The 17297-nt window shown below is 40.7% G+C and overlaps 1 protein-coding gene across 7 annotated transcripts in view; it reads right to left on the bottom strand.

Annotated features, from left to right (window-relative positions):
* Nucleotides 1–17297, bottom strand: part of PLEKHH1 (pleckstrin homology, MyTH4 and FERM domain containing H1) — a 55137-nt gene that overhangs the window by 14728 nt on the left and 23112 nt on the right. For all 7 annotated transcript variants that reach the window (XM_039704890.1, XM_039704889.1, XM_039704893.1 and 4 more), the window contains 14 exons: nucleotides 14137–15146; nucleotides 12014–12092; nucleotides 11358–11446; nucleotides 10683–10833; nucleotides 9491–9630; nucleotides 8729–8839; nucleotides 8062–8148; nucleotides 6935–7096; nucleotides 5901–5981; nucleotides 4826–5005; nucleotides 4588–4696; nucleotides 3596–3708; nucleotides 2738–2914; nucleotides 1816–1913 (listed from right to left, as the gene is read on the bottom strand). In XM_039704890.1, coding sequence (XP_039560824.1) covers nucleotides 1816–1913; nucleotides 2738–2914; nucleotides 3596–3708; nucleotides 4588–4696; nucleotides 4826–5005; nucleotides 5901–5981; nucleotides 6935–7096; nucleotides 8062–8148; nucleotides 8729–8839; nucleotides 9491–9630; nucleotides 10683–10833; nucleotides 11358–11446; nucleotides 12014–12092; nucleotides 14137–15146 — 2587 coding nt within the window. The remainder of the gene's footprint in view (nucleotides 1–1815; nucleotides 1914–2737; nucleotides 2915–3595; nucleotides 3709–4587; nucleotides 4697–4825; nucleotides 5006–5900; nucleotides 5982–6934; nucleotides 7097–8061; nucleotides 8149–8728; nucleotides 8840–9490; nucleotides 9631–10682; nucleotides 10834–11357; nucleotides 11447–12013; nucleotides 12093–14136; nucleotides 15147–17297) is intronic.

Raw genomic sequence — 17297 nt, forward strand, 5'->3', positions numbered from 1 at the left:
TCTGAAATTGAAGGATTTATTATAAGGATTTGTAACCGTGCTATCACTTTCCAGGGGAAAATAATTCCACTCAAGATACCTTCAGGAGCTCAGTACATTATTAAATCTCCAGTTAAATCCCTGCAAGCAACATGGAAGTCAGGAGTTCTGCCTTTTCACTGTAGCAATGTATTTCTCACCTCCCCAGCAATGGGTTCAGACAATATTCACATAGATAATCTTGCTTCATCATGAAGCTGTTATGTCTGGATTCCAGATGCTCCTGAGCCCTGTGACTTCTCACTTAGAACTCTGCCCCACTCTTCTTCCTCTCTTAGAGACTGGTATGCATGCTGAGATCTCCTTTCACAAAAAACAATACCTAAAATTAAGATCTATAATTCTTCTAATTAAGATCTTTTAAAACCTAGAACAGATCTAGACCATAGGCATTATGCAGTGTAAACATTCTAGTGTCTTGCTTGCTGTGTGAAACAGGGAAAGTATATCTAATTAACTGGTCAAGAAACAGCTGTATCTACTCTGTCCAAAGAGAGGTAAGTATTCCTAGAGCTAGGGAGAAGGACCCATGCTAAATCCCACTCAGCAACTGCTCCAAATCTAAGCTAAACTACAGGTGAACATAGGCCCTTTTTAATGTAATTTCTGGGGTTTTTTTTCTAGCCCTAATAATTGTTTCATAGCTGGATCATATAAATAAATTTTCTCTTTGTTTCTGCTTGGTGTACATTTGTTCACAAAGGTCCTTTTGGGCAGACCATCAGCATAGCAGAGCTTGAAGGTGATGTAATAAATCAGTTTCACACAGCCCAGCAAAAAAAAATAAAATTCAACAGTCTCCAACAGTAGAGCTCCACTAGTGAGTTGAATGGGCCCATCTGGGAGCTGGTAATGCACAAGTTTGAAGAGATGGTTCCTAGTACTAGACAAAAGATCCCTAACATGTTGTCTTAGCAAATGGAGAGAGAGAACCTGAACACTGCGGAGTGCCCAATACCTGTAGTTTGCTTTTGAGAAGAAATAGCAAATATGACGCAACAGTTAAGAAAATTAAATACTTGATAGGAGTACACATTTTCTTTGCAGTGCTAGGAGACTTTTAGCTTGAGTTCAATAGCAGATTTAGGCTTATTAATTGGATATGAATATTTGTTTGAAAGGATTTTTTACTTTTATTCTTTTACTTTTATCTTAAAACAGCGTATTTTTGCAACAGACAACTAGACATCTCTAGCTGTGACCTCCCCACTGAGGGCACAGTGAGATGCACTGAAGACCAGATCACCATGGAAACAAAGAGCACAGCATGAACAATGGAGAACAACTTTTTTCTGTTACCATAGTTACATACCAAAGAAGTAAGAGAAAACAGTACTAGCATGTGTTTTAGTTTTGTTCATTTTTCCTAACTTTTTACAGTTCCCTTAGATGTTTTATGCCTCACTTTTGTTCTGTCACTTTGCCTGCTAACCTGACAGCAGAATGTAATCACCTAAAATTTAAGTAATTAACTCCGGTCTATCTTTCTGTCAATAAAAGAAAGCTGCATAAGCAAAAACTTCCTAACATAGCTCCAGTTATATCTACAAAAAGTTCTTTTGTAGTATAGGTCACTCAGTTTTGTGAACTAGTTTCATCTAAATGACAAATTAATGTGAAAGATTGAAGGGGCACAGCTTTATACTACTGGGAAGCTTCTGACCTCCCTCTCAATATGCATTTGCAGGTGTGTGTTTCAGAATTGCTCCCCTCTTTATCTGCAGTGGGTGCAGAGGCAGTCAGCTGAGCAGAATGAAATGCTGTTGCAGTCCTTACCTGGGGTCTGCATGTCGCTGCAAGTGCTGTTTGATGTACCAGAGGAAGTGATGTTGAGGCAGGAATACAGGAGCACATAAAGCCAGGAGCTGCCAGCACTGTGAATGCAGAACTGGACATCACTCTTGTTCTGTATTTCTTACCTGTTGTCTTTCACAGACTACTACAGCCAAACTGATGAACAGTGACTAGTGCTTTTTGGAGTGACCCTTTGTGGATATGTAGTTCAAGATGTTTCAGAGGCAGTAATGTCAGACTGCTCTTCAGTATCTCAGTCTGGACTCTGAGAAGAGTTCTATGTGATTGGCTACTTCTGAACATTTGATTTCCGAATATTTTAGCATAACTACAACTGAGTCAACAATTAAGACTTAAATTTATACTATGTAACAGAAAATCATAACCAAAAAAGCACTGGGAAATTTTATTTCAAATTAGATCCGTTATTATTCAACCTGATTTTAATGTCTCATTTGAGCTGGGAATATTATAATCACATACGTACATTCATGCTGTTAACTTATTCATTTTATTTACCCAACAATTACAGTGCAATATTCAGATTTCATGTTTAATAGTAATATTAATGACTTGTATGCTGTTGATTATCTAAAATGCAAAACCAAATGAATACCATGTGACAGTTACAGCAAAACAACACAAGCTATGAACCTTAATTCTGAATATGGTCTGAATAGACTATTTGCAAGTGGTAAACAATTACATTTAAACTAAAATTTATTTTTCAAGTAGTTATATTCTTAGTGTTCTTCTTTGCAGATCAGTGCTGAGATTCTCTTTCCCCCAACAAACCTTTAGCATAAGCACAATTTTAGGAGAACCAGTCCCATAGCTACTAATTAAAAACATGGGATTAAATGGAAAGTTTTTGCAGAGTGACACTAAATAAAGAGGAACTGACCTGAATGACTGAGTGGTTCTGGGGCTGTCGGCAGCTGGTCTGTTTAACAAGCTGACAGTAAATTTCATTCTGCAGCTCGGTATGTGTCAAGCACACCAGCAGTGCTGTCTGGGCAAGTGACACATGGTAATCAATAGAGGATGCCTCCACAGGAACGTTGATGAACAGCTGGCAGGACTGTGAAAGGGTAGAAGTTAGTCAATGCCACAAATACAGCAACTTTTCTCTGGTACTTTCCAGGCCAGGTTCACCAGATGTATTAATTAACTTACAGACTGTTAATAAATAATCTTGAGAGGAGGGAAGAGAGTCAATATTTAATTCCTATTCATCCTTCCTTAGTGATGGCAACTAGAAAATTTACTCAACCTCCCCTGGTCTAAGGAACTTACAAGTCAGCAAAAGAATTGAGGTGAAAATGTGCTTCCTGCCTTCCATGCCTGTGTTTTACCTTGTTCACACTGTCCAGTCTCATTCCTGATCTTATACTTGGAGAGTGCAAAAATATTATCTCCAGTGGCTTCACCACTGGTCTTACTAAGACAATTGAGTTTGCCAGTGAATTGTTTCTGTTTCCTTCAATCCAACCATTGGAGATGAAAAAGGAAGACAAAGCTAACTTTGAAGCATAAAGTCTGTGGGGGAACATTACTACTAAGCCCAGATTCTGCACAAGTTCAATCTCCAGAGAATGAATGACACTTAAAATCCAACAGTTCTCTTGTAATTAAATGAACCAGCAGGCCTGTCTAAAGCAACCCATAATAACAGTAAATGTTGTACAACATGACCAAGCAATGTTACTTCCCCATCAACAGAGCAAAATAACTGAAAACCATGCAATGTCCCTTTAAATACCTTAAAAAGTTTCAGGGCTTCAGTCTGTAGAGCCTCTGATGGCAGAGTAGTGAGCGATGTGTGCAACCCATCTTTGCTGTAGCACAACATAGGATGCTTCCACAGAGGAGAATCTGAGGTAGCAGATGGGCAAAAACATGCAGTGTCAGAAACAGGAGAGAGAACAGTGTTCATGTTGACAAGGAGCCTTCCCGAGATGGCAAAGCACCTGAGGAAGCAGCACTGCACTAGGCCACATTATCTTTGGTGACACTTCACTGATTTAGGCAAAGCCCACTATGGATAAAGGGGTCACCAGCAGCATTAGTCATCAGCAGAAAGAAGTATTAGCATCCTCAGTCCTGCTACATCAGAGCTTCTCGTCAGCTGGATTCTGCTGAGAAGCTGCTCATGTCTGTGTTCAAACCAGAGACACAAACCCTGCCAGGGCAGCTGCCTGCAATGGGGGTCTTTGTTAGTGCAAGTCACTGTTCAACAAGAAGCAAGGTTCACATATGGGTCCAGAATATGTGAGAGTGCAAGAAAAGTGTTTTAAGTATGAATGCAAATGTTAATACATATTTGAGAACATGGTGCATAAACATAAATGCATGAGCAGGTATGAAAGGTGAGGATGGATGTATGTGTAAAGCTTTGTATGTGCAGACAAACAGATGGGAAGGTAAGTGTATTTGAGTGTATTTGATGAAAAGAGCACATGTTTGTATGGTCAAGATTTCCTGGAAAGGAAAATCAAGACCAACAAAGACAGGAAATAAATTAAAGCACCAGTTCTGTTTTAATTTGAATTACTGTTACAGACATTTCAGAGGCTTTGATAAATGATGTGACAATGTGATGGACTTGTCTGAGAACAAGAGGAGAAGGACACAATACCCAGTTATGTATTACTGAGAATCCCCTTCCCTCACCTGTGACTGTATTAAACTGGGAACTGAAATTATTCTTCCTTATGCTTTGCTACCCTGGAAGAGTTTGTGGTGCTTACTTACTAGGGTCTCCCTCTGCATCCAATAGTTTTCCAATGAGTTGTTCATATGACGTGCCCACTGTGGCATTACTGCTACCAGCTGCAACAGTCAGATGGTACAGCCAGGTGTTCTAGACATAAGGATGAGAACAGGAAGGGTCAATTTGTTTGTTTTCTACAAAAAGGTTAAACCTGTATGGCCCATTTGCTCATTGTTACCAAAAGACTCTTGCTCTCCAAAAGAAGACTGCTTTTTATACCTTCTCCTGTTTGGTGCGGATAAGTAAATATGTGGGACTCTGGTCCTGTGGGTGAATCACCAGTGTACAGTGGGATGACAGAAGTCCTCCACCAGTAGTTTCATAATCTTCATCAGAGTCACAGGAACGGTCTACTTCTCCCACCTTGGACTCACGCAGAGGCAGATGCCCTAAAGGACACTATGAGGACAGAAGCACATTAGATCAATGTAACTCATCTCCCAGTAGGGACCGGGAACACTGGGAAAGAAAAGCCAAGTAAAAATATTGACAGTTCTGTAAAATGGAAGGAATAAATAATTCAATGTTTAGCTAATGTAATCTTGCACTTCTAGAGAATCTCTTCTTTCATAAAATATTTACAAAGTGTATCACTACTTTTATTTTTCTTGGGAGAGCATCTACAGGTTAGAATAAGACAGTGCAAATAAAAAGATTTTTTTTTTCCCAAAAGATACTGCTTTCTTCCCATTACACTTGAGGGTCAGTTGCTTAGTATCTTGAGCCACTGTTTTCTGACTCTAGTCAGACTTTCTGCTTGCTACTGGAAAAGAAATACTTCAAAAACTTCCTAAGTAGTTAGATTCAGACAAAAAAGAGGATATCTGCTGTGCTAACTCTGGAGGTTAATCCAATATGAGTCACACTACTTTCTGATATTCTAAAACTTGGGGTTTGACATCACCAAGACAAAGTAATGGACTATTGGGCAAGGTGTCCAGAAATGGAAGCACATTACACTGATTACCTCCCTCTTCCCAGAATGATGATAATGTGGGGATCTATCAGCTGCTGTATAAAAGTCTGCTCACAAGGCTACACAAGACTAAACGGAGCAAGTGAGGAACAAGATATGGAGTGATCTGAGAAAGAGCAATCACTTGCCTTTTAAGTCTGCTGTCATTTAAGCTTAAAAATAAAATCAGGGAAATATTGATTCTCTTTGTGGAACAGGTACTGTTGAAAGAAGTACAACCAAGAAAGAGACCTGAGACACAGAAGCAGTAACAGTAAAGAAAACTTCTAAAGAAATGGGAAAGGAGGGTCCAGGAATAACAGAAGACAAATAAACTACCTTATCTTCGTGATTTCGATAGTAGTAGAAAGTTTTTCCAATCAGTGCACACCAGACCAGCTTAGAGTGACCATGCTTGACCTGTAAGGAGGACAAACACATCCATGTTTTTATTATCAGCAGTATTGCCTGAATGACTTTCTAGGACTTCAATTTTCAATTCAACTCTCCCTTAATACTTTGCGTATATTTTTTGGTTTATGCTAATATAAGCTCCTCTCAAAAGATACAGGGCACCCCTTCCAACAACAGGCAGGTACATCCCACCCAAGAACATGGGTCATGGGTGCTTATGAGAATGGGTCTAAGATTTTGTGAAGTGTTTCACTCATTCATAATAACTTATAATTTATATATACTGAAATACAATATTAAGGATGACCTTTTAAAGATTATAAAAACAAATCAGTTCATCTCAGCAAGAAAAGACCAGTCAACCTATAGTCTAGACAGCTGTTTCCTACTGCAGATGAATAACCTTCAGATGCAGATTGTCTTTAGCCACCTTAGTCTGAGACAATAATTACATTAAAATATTCACAGTAACTTGCAATGTCAAACTAATCCATGGAAAGGACATAAAGAATAAGAATTTTCTGCCACTGCACTTTGTACTAATGTACCTACAGCCTGTTATGACAGAACTAGGTGCTAATCTGGAACCATACAAGCCATTTTTTTTAAACTCTCCTAGATCATCAAGTTTAAGATCAATTAAATGTAACACTCAACAGTGTTACAGATTTTTTTACTGTGACATGCTGTGAATTCTGCTGAGGAAAAGCATACATAAGCTAGATATTTGTTATTATTACTTGCCAGTCTGTACCTTTCAGGAGCATTGTTTGTCCCATCCTTTATCACTTATATAAATGTTTCACTCTGAAATACAGAAATCTACAGCCACTTTTCCTTCTTTCCCTACTCTTACAGAGAGTAAAATAATAATTTTTTGCTCACATTTGCTGAGCAAACCAAGAAGCTGGTACACTGTCAATTCTATGCTAAACATAAAGTATGAAATACTATTTTACCTTAGTGAGCCAGCCTTTCACAGTCGGTTTAGCATCACTGTGAGGAACACCAACAGGACCGCTCACTTGTACTCTCAGGACACTCTGCAGGACATGAATCCATTCCTCCAGGATGTTGGGAGAGTCAGCTGTCAGGAAGTAGGTTCTCTTTTCTGTCACAAGCTAGAAGGAAAACGAGTGAGAAAGTATATAGCTGCACATCTAAAAATCTTCTCTTCAGTTACTGAGTTTATCCCATAAAGACTTTTTGGACATTCAGGAGAGATTTTTTTGAGGTTAAGAAAAAAGGTGCTAATACTCAAAGCCCAAATGGAAAAAAAAAACCACACCAAAACTCAGATGAATCAAATTCTCATAAGCTTTCTTGCTGTAGCTTTGTCTTCTCTCATCCTTTCTTGTTTGTTAGTGCTGCTGCTAGTTTTTAATTTTCAAGTGACTACATAAATGTAGAGTTTTGCTGCCCTCACTTTGTATTGTTATTTTGCCTTCATTACCCTGTGACTCAGAGGAAAGATGCTATAAATATAATAGTATTAGACCTTAGCAACTTCAGTTCCATAAGGACAGAAGGTAGCTCACAAGCTAGGCCATGTACCTTTCAAACTATGAAAGAAACTTTAATGCTGCCTTTCTAATTAAGTTAATAATGACTTAAAAGTGAACCCAGTTATGGGCTAACTTCTAATGCTTTAGAAGTCAATTTCTAAAAGGAATCAACTATTCAGATGTTTCTTTACATCCTCCAGGCATGTAAAGTCAGGTTTGAGATCTTGTGAGAGAAGTCTCTCAGAAAGATCCTAGGTACTAGCTGGTTTCAATTGTTTTAAGAATCATTTTTCCCCACAGATTTCAAGCTCTATCTCCTGCAAAAAAAGGAAAGCATTATGGTGTAAAACAGGACAAAAATAAATGCAAATTTCTTTCAGTTTATAAAGGGTGTATTTGGGTTACAATTTAGCTCTTTCCTCATTATTAATTAGATTAACTGCCTGTTTTGTGCCAGGAAACAGAGACCAGATAAAGTTAGCTCATATCAACTGAGACACATAGTACCATTCAGGATTAAGTGCTCCCTCACCCAGCTGCTGAGTGCATGGTAATGTGCAGGATAAAAAAGCAACACCTACCTGGAATGTTTGGGACCCTTCACCCCTGACAATTTGGCATGAAGAATTCAGCTCCAGCTGCCCTTGTGGTTTGCGGATAACATCACTCTGAGGAAAGAAAAGCAAGCAATTTTTTCAGTAGGAAACCTCAGATGGGTCTTAGATTACTTAAATACAGCATAATCTGCATGTGCAGGTTGGAGTTTGCATTTGTGAGCTGGAAAGGACAGCCTAAGGCTGCCAGGTGAAATATGAGACTGTGTGATTCCATTGCAAAAGTCTCCTCAATAGTGGCAGACAACATAACAAGAGCAGTGCTAATATATGCTGCCTTACGGAGTTCAGATTGGACATTATGATTAATAAAACAAAAGCAAGCCCAAACAAACACCAACAAACCAAACCCTTTCTAAGTGGGAAGGCAATAGAACACACAATAGGTACCAAGAGGGTGGCTGAATTTCCCCCTTCAGAAGTTTTCAAATTCAGCTAGACACTTGTTAAGTGACAAGTTTATTAAAAAAAAACTTTGTTCTTCATTTGATTCATACAGTGAATCCTTCTAATGTTTGTAATGCTTTTCAAAAGCACTTTTGAAGCAAGTGACATGTCTAACCAAAAGTGTTTTTTCAGGATATTAAATTTCTCTGTGCCTCTAGAGGGGAGGAAATGTATCCCAGTAACTTACCGGGGACTTGTAGTACATGATTTGTCTGTTTCTGAGAACAAACCATCGCCTTTTCCACGTCTTTACCTGGCTGCCCATTTTCAACAAGTAGCCTGATTTCTCCATGGGTTCCTGAAGGACAGAGGAAAGGGGACAGGATGTCATCTTGCACCTTTCAAAATACAAATGAAAGTGTGCTGAAATCAAGCCCAGCCACTTACTGCATCTCCCATAATTTTCTCTTTTGTTTAGTAGCAGCCCTCAAAGATCATTTCACTGATTGTTTGGTGCACTGTAAACTTATTTCTCTTCCTACCAAGGTACTGATTTTCCAAATAAAAGTGAAGGCTGTCTCTATGCCATGATTAGACTCCTGTTCCTTGTCTGTTTGATCTCTTATATTGAACAGTACACTTTAATGCTGCCCGTTTTGACGTTTCACTCCTTACTTCCTCTGAATTTCCAAATTTATTTTGTCCCAGAAGTGCAAGGCCACCATTAAAGTAGAATACAACTACAGGAAATCAATATGGGTCATCAGGAAAGAATACAGCCCTTGATGCTTATACTTTTACCTAACCACATAAGAAATTGCACCTTCTTCTGAAGCACTAGATGATGTCTTTTGATACCAATCAGCTGGACCAATAGCCCAGTCTGTTAGAGCTTCACTCTGCAGGGGGATTACTCAATATACTGTAGTTACACTTTTGTCTTTTAAGGCCAAGGCTCTGTTTGCACCCCTGTGCAAGTGTAACACAGCAGTTACAGTGCAAGCCTTACAGAGCAGATTCCACCATCAGTGGAATAGGAAGATGTTCTCTGTAGCTTATGTTCTGGCTCTGAATAGTCACCATCCAAGGAGTAGGCATCAGGAGGGATGGCATAGTCACTCTCGGAGCTCAGTGAGGACACAGATACACCTGCTCAAAATAAAGGAAGGAATGAGAGTCATGGCTAGACAAAAGCATGCGCTGAATATTGTACACTCCCAAAACATTTGTGCATTCACCATTAAGGCTTTTGTTTTTGGTACAAGAAGGACAAATCAGATCAGACTTTGGCAAATCAAATCCCACTAACATGACTTCTGAGGCCTTTTTTTATTTCCCCAGGAAGACAAATAGTAAAAAGTGAGTTTTGGATACTGACCGTGAAATAAATTTATTGCTGAATAAAACCAGATTAAAATATATATACAAAAAAAATCAACAAACTCTTTATCTGAAGGAGAGACAGCTTATTTTCATCTGGGGACATCCATCATAAAGCCTCGACCCCCTTTGATTTTGACTAAGGAAAAGGCCTCTTCACTAGAAATAGGGCTTTGCCTTCTGTGAATCTTTTACCACAGGTACCTGGCAATGTACAGACACATCTGTCAATGCATCACAACAGAAGTTAAGACTACGTAAAATACAACTCTAGTCTAGAGACAACCAACAAAATTTGGTTGTCTCTAAAATAGAGTTGTATTTCACATTGTCTCTTTGCTAACAAACTTCCATTCAACAATCAGTTTAGCCCTCCCAGCAGGCACGAAAAATAAATCCCAGTCAGGACTCAAAGTACGTGATAGCTTTCAAAGATAGGTGAGATATACTTACTGGTCAAGAAATTACCAGTCAATGACAAAGACAAAAAAGCATTGTCTCTACTGTGTCAGTACTAGCTTGCTTCCAAGGAGAAGCCACAGCAAAGGTATGGATGCCTGGATATGTGACAAATTTGGGAGGGCAATCCTTCCTGCAATCTTAGTTTAGCAGTTGCCTGAATGGAACTCTATCAGCAGTAAAAATCATCCACAATAACAGATTTCTACTATTTCTGCTGTTGATGTCTGCACACATTCTGGGAGAACTTCTTGTAAGCCACACTCTGGCTGAGCATTTGCCTATCACTGATGATGCTGCTCAGGGCATCTTAGCTCTGATGACAGAGTTCATCCTGCTCAGTAGTGATACTCCCACTTTACCTCTCTTCACGGCCCGAGGGCTGCCTGGCATGCTAGCTTTCCTGTTCTCAGATCCAGCAGTAGAAGTCCTGAAGCTGGCATGGGAGCCACAGTCATCATCAGAGCCTGAAGACTCATCTAAGAAAGGCACATTGCTGATCTGTGTGGCTTTCTGGAAAACAGACCTGTATGGTTAGCATGTGAGAGAAGAGTTTCCCCAGGACAATCCCTCATCAATCAAGAGTCAGAGCAATCCATGCCCTTCATTTCCACACTGCCTTGCCCACTTCTGCTCCAGGGCTCCTCAGTACCTCCCCTTCTAGTCTGAGAACTTCCAAGCTGGACTCTCTAGTCTGATCTGTTTGCTTCTCCTCTGGTTATTCTTTCAGTGAAAAAAAAAAAACACCCTCCTACTCTTCCACAAGCCTTATGTTCCATTTCATTCCTTAGGGAATGTCACCTCTAGGTTTCACAGTGCACACTGCAACTTCCTGGACCAAAACTTGTTGCAATGTTCTGTGTTCTTAAATATACTTAACATTCGCTACTCTTTCTGCATTCTTTTGATGTCCAGTACTTCCTGACATTTTCTTATTTTTCTTTCCTTCACTGCACAGTTCCATCCTGTTTTGTCTCAAATTACTATCAGCTCTGGACCATGCCTTCCACAATAGGAAAAGTAAGGTAACTCCTTACCCCCTTCAGCGTAGTGTAGACTGGCACTGTGACATTTCTGTAGATGAGATAGGTAAATGGCCCAGAAGTTGAACACGAGAAATTGGAAACTGGGGAAATTCAGAGAGAAAGCAAGAGAGCAAATAATACAAACTGGTGAAAATGAGGAGGTTTTAATGGAGAAGCACATAGAGAACTGCCATCCTGGACAGTCTGCCTTCAGAAAGGCCAGGAGATGCATTATTAATTCCATACAATTCCCAGAGAGAGCTGCAATGTTCCCTCCATTTAGCCTGTAAGACACCTTACCCACGCTGTGGTCCCCATGGTACAATGGCAATCTGGTGTACCCAGTAGAAAGGGAAAAAAGCCCTAACAGGCAAAATGATGGTGAAGAGCAAAAACAGACACGCAGAGGCAGAAGACTGGCTGCAAAACTGATGGGGGAGATAATGGGATCCCTGAAGATCTCCCTGAATGTAGGGGAACAAACAACCCAGCACCAACCATCCCCAAAATCAGATATATCCTCCTCCCTTCCTTTATCGAGGGTCTCTGTGAGGTCAAATTTACTTTGAAAACAAGCAAGGAAATGAAGAAATGTGGACAGCCAGAAGCTCAGGTCCCATACAGTCACCATGAACTCCCTTTAAGGATGGATCTAGTCCAGAACTTACACCAGCTGGAAGTATCATTCACCATGGCCACTTCAGACAGCCTCATGCCAGACTTGGCCACGGCATAGATTCGGCTCTCCTGGAACAATAATACCATGAACAACATGATCAGGCAAAAATGTAATTCTTACCAACAGAAATGCTCATGTCACAAAATCACACCACAGTCACACCTTTTGGCAGGAGGGAGGGGCTCTCTAACAAAGATAGCTGAATTCCACCATATGTTGTGTGAATGACCATTAATGGAAGCGCGTTACTGTGTGCAAATTCCCAGCTACAGAGGTGACATCCACACAATGGAACACCTACACACAATTATCAATAAATTACTGTATCACACCTCGGAAAGAGATGGAATTTTTCCAAATTATAAACAAAGCATTAAAATTAATTAAGAACAGCCCTATACCAGAACAATTCATTGAGTCATCAGCTGCAAAGGATGCCCATTGCGTAATAAAGGAATGAAAGAAATGCCTGGAATGATCTCAATAAGGCTGTGTCTCTGTTACAACAACATGCAGAGCTTTCAGTTCAAAGATCTCCAAGTGCTTCATGAATTGATAAAAATTCCAGAGGGGGAACCTAACTCTGTATCTAGATGCAGAGTTATGACTAAGACATCAATTAGTGTGAAATGGATAAACCCCAAAGCTAGGAAACCTTTTAGTGCTCCTTGAAGCATGCAACCAAAATTCACTATGAAATAACACACATAATACATATACATGAAAGCACCTAAGATTGCAAAGTCAAGTACACAAAAAAAAATTATAGAACATAAGAATTAACAATGAGTGCTTGACTTTGCAGTTTCAATATATCATTTGTTTGTCCATGCCTTTAAAAAAGCAAATGAAAACAGAATTGCCTCTTTTGATACTACATTGATTTCCATGTTTGCAGTTTGGCCTGTTTAGGAACCTGGTTGATGGGAGTCCCTTGGGAGTCACTCCTGATGGACAAAGAATCCAGCAAGACTGAACATTCTTCAAGAAGGAAATCGTTAAGGTGCAGGAGCAGGTCATCCCCATGTATTGATAGATGAGACAATGAGGAAGACCAGCCTGTCTGATTAGAGAGCTTTGGCTGAACTCAAAGTTTGTGATCTTTGGATGAAGGGACAGATGACTCAGGAAGGCTACAAACACACCATAAAGTTATGCAGGCAAAAAATCAGGAGGACCAAAGCTCAGCTAGATCTTCACCTGGCTACTGCAGTAAAAGACAAGAAAATACTTCCATACATATATGAGAAAAATCTCCATCCTTTATTGGATATGAGTGGGAAACAGTGACAAAGGATGAGGAAAAGGCAGAGGTATTCAGGGCCTTCTTTGTTCAGTCTGATGGTAAAACCAGCCTCTCTCCAAGCAGCCAGCTCTCTATCTGGAAGACATGGATGAGGAGCAGAATGAAACCCCCAAAACCCAAGGGGCAATGCCCAGTGACCTGCTTTGCCACCTAGACACAGACAGGTCTGCAGGGCCAGGGGGCATCCACCTGAGGGTACTGAGGGAGCTGTTGGAAGAGCTCACTGAGCCACTGCCCATCAGTCACCTGCAGCCCTGGTCACCTGGGGAGGTCCCAGGTGACGAGAACCTGGCAAACGTGGCACCATCTACAAGGGCCAGAGGAGGACCTGGGAACTACAGACCTGTCAACCTGACCTTGGAGCTGGGGCAGCTCATGGAGCAGACCATCCTGAGCACCATCACACAACACATGCAGGACAACCAGAGGACAGGCCCAGACAGCATGGGTTTGTGAAAGGCAGGCCCTGCTCGACCAACCTGATTTCTTTCTGTGACAAGTGACCTGCTCAGTGGATGAGGAGAAGGCTACATTTTATATCCTAAGCAATTCTAGGACTGAAAAACAATTCATCTATCTGACCTAATGAGCAACTGTAAGAAAAAACAACAGGACATGCATATTCACTTTACCAAAGGTTTCCACAAAACTTTCCTAATAGGAAGAACTGTCTGACTTGGTGGCTCAGGAATGCAACCTGTGATACCCACAGGTAACAATTCCTTAAGACCAAGAAGTGTTGTAGCCTAACTACTGGGCACAAAGATAAGCAGCACTTCTCGTACTGTTGTCCATGCATTTCTTACCCACGATGGGAATCGGTGCAGCGGTGGTGTGGGAGGTTTACATCCTGGGTCAAGTGTGCCAGACTCAGAATTCACAGCTTCTCTTTGCTCTGCAGGTAAGTGGTACATTCCCTCACATGTTCCAGCTCCTCCCCTCAGCGGGCCACATTCTGTCTCCATCTTCTCTGTTACTCCATCATCATCAATGTCTGTTTCCTCCACATGCCCACAGCTGGCTGGAGGGTCTGTTATGGGCTGGAAAGTGCTAGTCTCTAAGTGCATTACATGATGGAAAGAATTAGCCCCTGACTGGGGTTGGCTGTGACGTCTCTTGGCTAGCTGGATACTGTCCCTTGGTGTATTGGGTGTTCGTATTTTTGGAAACGTCATACTACTCCCAAGGCTGCACTCCCTCCCTGGAAAGAAGGAATGTGCTGCAACAGCTGATGTTGACACAACCAGAGGTGGCTCAGCAGTTTGGAGACGTCCTTCAAGCATGCTCATTATTTCTGCTGAGGAAGACGAGTCCAGCTGGTGGGAATGGATTCTGGAACTCAGATCATCAGAGAAGCGGGTGCTATCCAAACCCACTTGTTGCAAGGTGCTCACAGCACTACAGTTTCCTTCCAAAGATGATTGGAAGGTCAAAGCCTCAAGAATTCTTGTGGTTTCAGCTGGAGGGTCCAGTGATATGGGACCAGAGCACCCTAAACCGTGTTCAGAACTTAGAGTTGGAAATACATTTTTCTCTGTGGAGAGTTTCCAGCTTGATGGGTCAGACATGAGCTTCAGCATGCTCTGGGAAAGCAGAGATTTATCCTCTCCATTCTCAGTAAAGGTGTCATTGGCAAGGACTATGTTTGCTGAAGAGAGGACATGTTTGGAAGGTCCTGTCTGACACATCTCTCTGAAACCAGGTGCAAGGAGCACAGATTTCTGCTCTATCTTCTCAGCAAAAGAGGCCTGTGATGCTTGGGGCTTCAGGGAATCACAGCTCCAAAGAGATTCAAAGGAAGGAGTGCTGGTAATATCTACAAGGAAGGAGAACATATGGTTAAGACATTTAAACACGTCACTGTCTTCAGTGTTGTTTCCTAGTGTACATTCAGTTGTACTTCAATGGCACCCTGGCCTGTTTGGAACTATACAGAACAGACAGGAGACAGTTGGGCACAGATATAACAGCAAAACTATACATTTATAATCGGGACTAAGACAGAAGATATGAATAGGAAATGATTAATCACTGTTTCTGACAAAAGTGAAATTAAGGGGTTCCTAATTAAACTAGGCAGCACATTTGAAATTTACAGAAGAAAGGTTTTTTTCCCAGACAAAAAAAGCAAACAGAACGCTGCAGACAGGCCAGAAAAACTAATGTATCAGTAGTACAGGAGTTCTGGCCTAGGAACTTCCTGAACTACTCAGAGCAGAAGCTGAAAGTGTATATGGAGAGAAGGACAGCTTTAGTTGCATTATTTTGTATGGTCCTTTGTGGAATGTGAACAACCAACCAGGAGCTGGGATACTGGCCTAGGCAAGCTTTCAGTCTAATGCAATATAGGTTTGTATTCTTACCTATATAATTTGCCCCCTCTCTTAAAACATGAGAGGGAAGTGCACCTATCCACACGACACTTTGTCAAATACATCAAAGTGGCCAGAACACTGCTTAGCATGGCTTTTGGCTTTAGTGGACCTACAGTGATTTAACTCATCAAATAATCTGGTATGATTCCATGCATTCCCAGGGGCTAGATGGGGCTTCCAGCAAAGGTATGCAGACCTTCTTAAACATCACAGCAAATGGGGAGTTTACTCACTTTTCAAGAATTTCCCTAGAGCTTTTTGTGATCCTTTTGTGATATATGACCCACACAGTGCTTTATGTCACAAAGTTTTATAATAGTTACTTATATGGTTTTGCTGTAAAATCTTCCCTCTTTTAGTTCTTTCTCTGCCCTTTCAGTTGCTGTGTTAGAGTATGACATAGAAGGCAGATACTATATTACCTCATTGTCCTTTCTACTTAATACTTACACTTTACACTTTTATTATACTTTCTTCTTTCCATAATTATTAAAGATCATCTCAGTTCTACAATTTCCACCAAATAACAGCTTTAGAATATAAGAAAGTGGGGGTAAAACTTGGAATGGCAGAGGATATTTGATTGACCTTGGCATTTATATTTATTTCAGCCTGACTGAAAAAGAGCCAAATCATTAGATGCTTTGGAAATTGCAAAATATGGGCGAGCGTGACTCTGCACAGCTATTGCTGAAAATGCTGCCTGAACATCAAACTCTATGGGTATTGCTTAACCACCCGTGGGATTTACAAGGAAATAGAAACAAACTGAAGACACAAAGTTACAGAGGGAAGAGCAAACAGCAGAATAAATTACTGCTGACAGCAAGAGGATGAAACCTGCTCTTGGAAACAGCTGAGAAAAAGACAATCATGAGAGCATGACCTTGGCACTTGATTCACAAAGCACTGAATGTTAGCAAAGCTAACACATAACAATGGCACACACAAATCCTGGCACATATTTTCTCCTGACCCTAAGGTAAATCATTAGTGTAGACTGAAAAGATGCCATTAATTTTAAATATTACTGGTATTTTTGCAGCTTCCTAGACGTGACAGGAGATTAAAAAGAAAAAGCTGTTACTATAAGAACAGCAAGAAGAGATTTGTCTCTCTGCAGAGGCCTCTGACTTCAGCCTGGCACACTGAGACTAGTGAGGGGTAAGAGGAGAGGGCAATGCTGTTTACTGCCCAGAGAGCTGGGATCCAGGGCACACTTAATACCAGATTATTAACGCAGCTTACCAGGCATTCGCTTTTTGTGAACAGTCAGAGCCAGAGGGGATGAGAGAAACCTAGTCATAAAGCATTTCACTAGAAATGTGGTGGGATTTAGAAGGAATTTTCCCCTATTCCCTTGCTGTGGAGTAATAGGAATGCCAGAAAAACTTCTGCAGGAAAGAAATGTCCCCTCCCTATATGCCCAGTGAAGTTCTGGAAACTAGTTAATCTTACTGTGACCAAACCAAGCTCATAAAAAAACCCAAAACCAAACCAAACAAACAAAAAAACAACCAAAAAACCCCAACAACAACAAAAAGTTAAGAGATAATTTCTTTCTCAAGGTATGTTACAACAAAAAGTGCTGA

The sequence above is a fragment of the Passer montanus genome, unplaced genomic scaffold (genome assembly GCF_014805655.1).
Source record: "Passer montanus isolate IOZ18808 unplaced genomic scaffold, ASM1480565v1 scaffold18, whole genome shotgun sequence".
NCBI lineage: Eukaryota > Metazoa > Chordata > Aves > Passeriformes > Passeridae > Passer > Passer montanus.